Raw genomic sequence first — 9,154 nt, forward strand, 5'->3', positions numbered from 1 at the left:
TAAATGTATAAATAAATTAAAGTCATAATTTATATACATATATAATATTTATGTGTGTACATATATAAATTGCTATATATACAAATTATTATAATAATATAATATGAAGTTTTTCTCTCCATTTTATATATTATATAATCAAATAATTTATATGTTACATTACGTTTACATTTTCTTATATAAACGGTATATTATAATAAATAAGTGTAAGTATAATAATGAAATATAAAGTAATAGTATGAAATATTTTAAAACCTAGAATAATCATGGAGAATTACACATCGGACTCCAGCGACTCAGATTCTACTTTAAGAACGTTGGATCTGTCCTATCTGGTATTGGACAACGAAGTATTAGATAAGCAATTCCTCAATACCAAAAGTCCAGAGCAAGTGGATACCTTATTGTTGAGTCAGAATCTTCTCACAACTGTACCTGCCAATATCAATAGATTCATCAATCTGAATTTCCTCGATATCTCGAACTGTGGCCTCACCAGCTTATCGGATTTTTGGGCGGATTGTCCTTTGACCTGCTTGATCGCGAAACACAATAACCTGACTAATGATGGACTGGCGAAAGATTTTGAAAATCTTGTTAATTTAAGGGAACTCAATCTAAGTGGTAATAGACTCACGGAATTTCCTAATCAAATTTTTGATCTACCTGGATTAAAGTATCTTTATTTGGGTGGCAATCGTATTAGCGAAATTACCAAAGACATCTGGAAGCTGCAAGGGTAATCGCACATTTTAACGAATTTTAATAATGTTTAAGTTTTAAATAAAAATAAAAATTTGTAAATTTAAATTATTAGCAAATTAATAATCGGCGATTAAAAACTTAAATATGAAGAGTATGAAATAAGTTTGAGAGCTGTAATTAAATATCTTGGTACGTGGTAATGTAAAGAATTATGTGAGTTATATTATATATGATATTTTGATACTATTAATTAAAATAATTATTTGCGAGTATAATACATTCTGTATTGTCTTATATATAAAAAATTGAATAATTAGTCGACTTTGCCTAAAACATTATTAAGAAATAATATTCTGGTTTGTCAAAGATTGCGAGTTTTGTCGATGGGAAACAACAGATTGACAGAGGTACCGTGCACTCTTGGTCAACTGAAGACCCTACAGGCTCTCATACTTTGTGATAACATGCTAGAGAGTCTGCCAAGCTCAATAGCCAATTTAACGAACTTGAAGACTCTATCGCTTCACAAAAATAGATTACGGACATTGCCTACTGAGATAATAACGTTAAAATGTCTCACAGAGGTGGGTTACGAATAATTTACTTTAATCATCCTATATTTTATACTTTTTGTATATGTATGTATGTATATGTACATACATATACATTTAAAGAATCGAGGTAAATTTAGTTTAACGATTTTTATTATAATGAATTAATTCGTTTAATATAATTGATTTCACAAATTTGATTTCTTTACTGCACTCTCTGTTTATTTAAATGTTTTTACTATGCAATCTTTGCGTAGCAAATTTTATAATTTTTGTAACTGACTTTTACATTAAAGTTTGTTTTGGAAAAAAATTTTATTCGTTTTTCGCAGTTGTCTTTACGAGATAATCCGTTGGTGGTGAGATTCGTATCTGATATGACACACAATCCACCATTGTTGTTGGAGCTAGCAGCGCGCATCATTAAATCCAGCGATATTCGCTACGATAATGAAAGTATACCACACAATTTAGTACAGTACCTCAATAGTGCCCACAGTTGTGTCAATCCTAAATGCAAAGGTCAGTGTTTCGATTAACAATAATAATTTAGACTAATAAATGGTATTAAATCATTGCCTTGGCCAAATAATAATCGGATTTACATCAAATGTGAGAGGAGAATGAAAAGCGTAAACTATTGTGAGAGAAAAACTTTTTGGCATTTGTAACTATAATTATTGTATATTATTATAACTATGATTATGACTATTATACAGTAATAATAACTATACATGTGTATAATTCTATCAACCAATATGTATAGTTGACAATCGAAAATGATTATAATTATAATTATTATGACTATAATTATAGTCATTTTTAGTTGTCAGCTATATACAATATATTGATTGAACTATACACATAGTTATTATACTATATCATAGTAATCATAATCATAATTATAGTAATATGTTATAATTATAAATACCGAAAAGTTTTAATCTCAGTGTAAAATTGTGCAATAAAATTTAGAATAATTCAAAATAACAAAGCGTTCTTTTGAATCAAATCTCGTAACAAGGTTAACTTTTACTTTTCTGCGCAGGTGTTTTCTTTAATAATCGCGTGGAACACATTAAATTTGTCGATTTTTGCGGCAAATATCGTTTACCACTGTTGCAATACTTATGTAGCAGCAAGTGCATCGAGCCACGCGACAACAACGAGGAACCCGTCAGTGGTGCCATGATTAGAAAAGTTCTTCTCGGCTAGTGAAATTTTAAAAATATATTTCTGTAATAGGAGATACTGAAGATCTTGAAAATTATTTCCACATCAAGGGAGATATTTTCCATTTTCTATAAGAATTTACTCTTGATTAATGATATAAAATTAAAAAATGTACATGTTTATATAGAAATAATTATATATGGGAATAATTATATTCTATACAAGAGTAATAAATTCTAGAATAGATTCTGGAGAAAACTGAGGAATGAAAGTTACAACACGTAAAGATATAAATATTATGACATATTTTATATCGAATCTGTGCATTTTTCTTCTTTTCGATATTAAAAGTATAATACAATAACTGCTATTATATTAAATATAATTTTGTAAAATATAATAAGTATTTAAATACAATATAAATATTTTTTGTTGACTCTTTATAGTATCATAACTTCGAAGACAGCAAAACAGAGAATAACAGATTTTTTCAAACTCAATTTGAGATATAAATCCTATATTTTAAAGCTTTTATTTAAAATTCTCCTTTTTCATTTTAAAACAATTTTTTTGTAAACTGGAATTACGCTACTTTCATATTACACATTTGCCACATAATCATGTGATTATATGTATAGAACCAGAAAACGAATAAAAACTAAAGCATATGATTCAGTTTGCACATTGAGTTACAGTAAAATAGAATCGAAATTGAGAGAATGTTTCAAAGTAGAGAATAAATAAATTTAATTGTTCAATCCTTTCCATTTCAAGATCGACATATTTTCATTCAAGTATTTTAAGTTTATTAAATCGCATATCCTTTATTTATTCGCTTATATATTTAGTAATATTAGAAAGCAAATTTTATAATACAGAAAAAGATCAAAACAGCAGTTAACGTTATTATTGTTAATAGTTTATTGTTAAATAAACCACAAAATATACAATAATAATATTATTTATATATAGAGTGATTCCGCGTAATCGGGGCGGTATCGCGCGATTTTTATTCGCTTAAACACATTCAGAATAGTTATACTACAAGGTATTCATCATCATCATTGCGACTAATACGTTTTTTTGCGTCATTATATTTCATAAAACTAAAAACAACATTCAAGAGAAAGAACGCAGAGGAGGAGTAGCGAAATAAGAATGGTAGGTAAGTGTGTGTATTTATAATTTTATATATATATATGTATAAAATATATACTCATGTATATATATATATATATAATTGTGTAAACATAGCAATCGTGTAATAAGAGTTTTACTACTTTTTTCACTTTTTGCTTACAGTACAGTACAGTACAGTGTCATATATAATTAATTACCTATACATACATATACATATTCATATATATATGCGCTTTATCTATTATATATTACATACATATATATGTATGTACATGCTTCTTTTTTTCGCTTTCTTTCTCTCTCTCTCTCTCTCTCTCTCTCTCTCTCTCTCTCTCTTTCAAACTTTTATTTTTTCACACATACACACACACATATATATATACACATGTGCGCATATAATCTCACACCTATTCACAACGTCGAATTAGCGTTTTTATCGTATAGGCGTAGTAGTAACTAGCACTACTCTTTACTTCTTTTTTTCTTAATCATCTTTTCATATTATTTTCATTTTATTTAATTGGTAAATATTTTTTATCGTTTCATTCTCTTCTCTCTCTCTCTTTCTCTTCCTCTCTCTTCCCCCCCCCCTCTCTCTATATATGTGTATATATATATATATATATATATATATATATATATATATATATATATATATATATATATATATATATATATATATATATATATATATATACATATATAAAACAATTTCTCCCTAATATCGTACATTCGTGTTTTAAACATTAAGGACACACTGCGCCTTCAATTGAGAGTATTACCTTGATTTATCATTATCCACTGTTTCTATCATTCGGGAAAATCGTCATTCTGTTCCAACAGGGGCGCGATGTGATCTCCATCAACCAATACATTTTCTATTCACCGTCCACCACTTGCTGCTCCTGAGTCTCCTGCTCCTTTGTTTCCTTGGCATCTTTGTCCTCGTCTAAAATGCGATATTGAGGAGTGTAAAAGAGGTATAGGGTCACAAAAAAAAGAGGCATTATTTCTATGAGAAGATTTTTTTGTATAATGTATTTCTTCTTTATGTTATGTAAATAAATGATTATGCAGTTTGCTTCAAAATGTTAACATGCAATAATTTCTTTCTTTATCCTATTATTCTTAATTAACACAAAAATGCAAATATTAAGACAAGAGTAAAAATATGTAGAAAATATTAAAGAAATTAAATTGTCTAAAAATAATTATAAAACAAAATAAATAGAAAAATTTATATTATTCTATTACTTTAAAGTAAGATTATATAATAAACAAAATTTTTTTATACAAAATATCTTTCATTTAAAGATCGTTCTTTTTTACATTTCTATAAAAAAGAAATAATTTGAAGAGATTGACAATTTTGCCTGAAAGTTCTAATAATATTTGTATTGAATAAGAGAGTAATTGCATATTAAATGAAACGTATTTACTAATGACTATAGTGAGATATTGATTGCTCTGTCATTAGGTCAGATCGGTTAGAATTCATAACGTCATCAAGGATGTTGCGATGTGATAATGAAACGAATGTAATTTCTATACAGGGTATCCAAGAATTCATGAAAAATCCACTTTGTAGTATATTGAAAATAAAAGCATTATTGCGTAAGCATTATAAGCTTTAAGAATATAAATAAATTATAAGCATTCGTACAATTTTGAAATAGAGAATATTATTTTTAATTAATTTTCTAAGGATATTAATAGAACATGAACTTTTTCAATACAATTTATATATTACAGATATCAGTATATAGATAATAAAACATTGACGTGCGAATTGAATTTCAATAAAAATTTTAATTTAGTTACAAAAACATAGAACATTAAAATTTAATAAGTTACAGGAAAATGCAAAATATATAAAAAACTCTGTATAAAAATTATGATTAATTTGATAGCTTTAATTTATATACGCAGTATAAAAGACAATAAAAAAAAGTTGTGAAACTTCAGCTAATATTTTAATTTTCAAACTTAATAAATTTTTAATTGAAAAAATAATTTTTGTATTATATAACAGAAAATCAGAAGAATTATATATCCAGATAGTACAAAATTTTTGTATCTGAAAATGAATTCAGAATTGATGACATATCACTGAATTCTTTTTGAACTCTCTGTGCTATCTGGATAGTTATAATTATAAATGTTTTTAAATTAAAAATTCAAAGCTTTTTTATCCTCATAAACTTTTCTGCACGCTTCTGAAGAGGATGTCCAGTAAATTGAAATTGAAATTTTTTGAACAAATGTTGAAATTAGATCAGATTGAATAAAAAAAAATTAAGATTGTTCCTAACGTATCACTCACATCTTCATATCAAACATTCCACAACAGTGTATAAATTCAATATTTACGTTTACATAGTGAACTGTAATAAACGGATTATAAATGAGATACAAAATGTCGTGGAAAAAATGGACGAATTAAAATGGAATTAGAAGGAAAAATTATTCGTATGGAGTTCATAAGATATATTCGTGAAATTTTGTTGAAAAATTAAAGTAAACTTAAATTAAATTAATTTAATTTAATCAAAAATAAAATATGGAATAAAAATGGATATTTTTAATTCTTTTTAAAATCTATTTTTTTAATGTTTGCTTTTTTTCAATTTACAGGCAAAAAATTAAAATGTAAAAAATTAAAAATTATTAAAAGTCTAATTTTAATACAAAATTAAAATATACATATAGAGGAAAGCCCCCTATTACATGAGATAGGCACCTGAGACATTTTCGCTAACCTAATAAACGCTATCTATTAGTTTCCATGAATTTATTGTTCTTAGATTAAAAACTATTTAATGGAAAATTAAATGCCTGTAATCGTTGCAAATAAAGATTTTAGAATTTGGATGTCTTCAAGTTTCATTGAGTTTTTAAATCTTGTTTATTATTTAATAAGTAAATATTTGGCAATAAATTCTTCATGTGGTTATTCACAATTAGAAGTTAAATTTGATGATCGTAAAATCGTAAAGCGTGGCAATCGTAATATGAGATACCCAGGGTATTTCTAATAAACTATGCTTCTATGTCATAGTGAAAATCGTTGCTAAAGTATAAAAGTTATTATACAATAATAAAAAGGACAATCGAAATAAACATCGAGTACTTGTTTCTACGATGCTTGGTTCCAACTACCTGAAGACGAGTCAGCTAGGTACAATGCATTGCATACTCATTTTGTACGCGCATTGGCTGTTTATTTGTATTTTAGAAACATTAAATAAAGTTTTTTAATTGCAGTACTGATGTACTTTGCGTTTTATTATCGATTTCTCGGGACATCTCATATTAGGAGCACAATTTTTTAACTTTGCGATTTGCTCACTTTTTACATTTCTTTAATTTATAAAAAGAATTAAATTTCAATTAAATTTTACATAACATTATCTTAAAGCTTACTAAATTCCCTTCGAAATAATCTATTATTATTTTTTAATTCTGCCCATATATTTCTAGCATTTACCCAAAATGAACTCAGTATCTCATAATAGGGGCCTTTCCTCTACTCTTATAAAGTCAACATTCAAATTAATACACAACAATAAAGAGATACCAAAATATCGTATACATGTGTATGTCCTTGATGGAAAAATTTTTATGAAAAATTACATAGATTGAAACAAAATCTTAGAAATCTTTAATTTTTCGAAGATATTCTTAGGGGAACGTAGAGTAGTGTTGTTTGTTTGAACCAGAAATTCTGTATTATGAGCTTTTACGGAATCTTTTTTAATATTTGTCTTATATTATAAAACGAACAATGCTATTCTACATTTCACTACGAAAAAGTAAGAATTTCTAAGATCCTGTCTCAAGACCTGTCTATGCAGTTTTCTTTTTCGTAAAAATTTATTCCGCCAGAGGTACATTAAAAAGTAATTAAACTTTTTAAATTTAGGTTTATTTTAATTAATCTGTTTTGTGGTTGCGCTTAAAATTACTTAATTTATTTTCAACAATTCCCTCTTTCTCATCCATTTTTATTCGTGTTCAATTTATAAATCCATTAAAGACCATAGTGCTGTTACATTAAGAATTTAGTTAGTAAAGACTATTTTTATAATGTAATATTTCATTACAATTGCTCTAACTTTTTATGCTACAATATTTTGAACAATTTATCATTCATCTTCAAATATTTTTGTACATTTGAAAACGAAATAGTGAAAATAATTGATACGAGAACGTCATTTGTTACTAAATTTATTTTATTCGCAGTTAAAATTTGTATCTTAAAAATCATATTGATCGTTAATGGATTAACGTAATATACACATTACATTAAGTTCTTATACGATATGTCATTTTAGGAAAATAGAAGTTAAGAAAGATTGGTCATTATCGATATATCATAATTACATTATTTAGCGTTCTTTTACCTTATGCAGATATATAGCACATTATACGATGCAGAACAATATTACATACACGTTGGCAATACTCAAGTATAAAATATATTTTACAATATATTATATTAGTGCAAAAGTATTCATCAAATAAAATTTAGAACGAAATAACAGTTCCAAGAAAAATATTCTTAATTAAAATAATTATATATTATAAACTTTAATATTTTATCCTTTTTCGAATATTTAAAAATTTTGAATTTAAACTTTAACCTCGTAATCTTTTGCACTAATTTAATACTCATAAACACGCGCGCGCGGACACATACACATACACATATATTTTACATATTAAATTAGTTTATTATTTATCCCTTTACAATTGTTACATATTTTATCCGTTACATTTTGTAAAGTGTAAACACTGATGCTAGGATAATAAGAAAACTTAACGAATAATTCTATTATAAAATGAGAAGAATATATTATTTAAGGTTCTTATTTCCTCTCTCATTGCAATTTATATAATATCGATTTATAACAGTAAAAATGAAAAATTACATAAATTTTTCCTTATATTGTACATCGAGATAAATTAGTTCTTTCACAAATTATTCCTTATTGTTTGATAGATTTGCGTGAATAAGTAGTATTAAAAAATATATCAATTATCTTTTCTTAAATTATTAAACAGCTGTAAATCTTGATTAATTGAAAATAATATATGCAATTTGTAAATTATAGTTTAAGATGTATTCCTTGTTCCATTAGTAAATGCAAGTATAATTCACAAATTACACATATCATTTTTAATAAGTTTCCAGTGAAAAGGAATCTTACAATAATTATTCGTTAAGTTTTCTTTTTATCCTAGCATTAGTGTTTACACTTTACAAGATGTAACGGATAAAATATGAAACAATTGTAAAAAGATATACAATAAACATTAGAGATAATAAACTTTTGTTACATAACATATAAAAAACCTATTTATTTTAATAATGTGTAATATTACAAAGTCAACATAATTTTTTATTGTTATCATCACAATTCAATACAAGAAGAAATAGAAATCTTAAAGGCAAATTTTTCTCTAATATTTCTTTTTCGCACTCTTCCTTTACAACACTGACGTGTTTTTATTTACCACTATCATTAAAATATTAATTAATTTGCATACGTGTGTGTATATATATATATATATATATGTACTTA

The 9,154-nt window shown here is 25.8% G+C and overlaps 2 protein-coding genes across 4 annotated transcripts in view; one reads left to right on the forward strand and one right to left on the reverse strand.

Annotated features, from left to right (window-relative positions):
* Positions 1 to 2,507, forward strand: part of LOC108752483 (leucine-rich repeat-containing protein 58) — a 4,222-nt gene extending 1,715 nt beyond the window's left edge. For all 3 annotated transcript variants that reach the window (XM_018493322.1, XM_018493321.1, XM_018493323.1), the window contains 4 exons: positions 260 to 739; positions 1,073 to 1,289; positions 1,589 to 1,778; positions 2,305 to 2,507. In XM_018493322.1, the coding sequence (XP_018348824.1) occupies positions 267 to 739; positions 1,073 to 1,289; positions 1,589 to 1,778; positions 2,305 to 2,471 (1,047 nt within the window). In that variant the 5' untranslated portion in view covers positions 260 to 266 and the 3' untranslated portion in view covers positions 2,472 to 2,507. The remainder of the gene's footprint in view (positions 1 to 259; positions 740 to 1,072; positions 1,290 to 1,588; positions 1,779 to 2,304) is intronic.
* Positions 2,508 to 4,260: 1,753 nt separating this feature from the next.
* Positions 4,261 to 9,154, reverse strand: part of LOC108752569 (glycogen synthase kinase-3 beta-like) — a 23,062-nt gene continuing 18,168 nt past the window's right edge. Inside the window, exon 9 of the mRNA XM_018493477.1 lies at positions 4,261 to 4,518. Coding sequence (XP_018348979.1) covers positions 4,448 to 4,518 — 71 coding nt within the window. The 3' untranslated portion in view covers positions 4,261 to 4,447. The remainder of the gene's footprint in view (positions 4,519 to 9,154) is intronic.

The sequence above is a fragment of the Trachymyrmex septentrionalis genome, unplaced genomic scaffold, assembly GCF_001594115.1.
Source record: "Trachymyrmex septentrionalis isolate Tsep2-gDNA-1 unplaced genomic scaffold, Tsep1.0 scaffold60, whole genome shotgun sequence".
Classification (NCBI taxonomy): Eukaryota; Metazoa; Arthropoda; class Insecta; order Hymenoptera; family Formicidae; genus Trachymyrmex; species Trachymyrmex septentrionalis.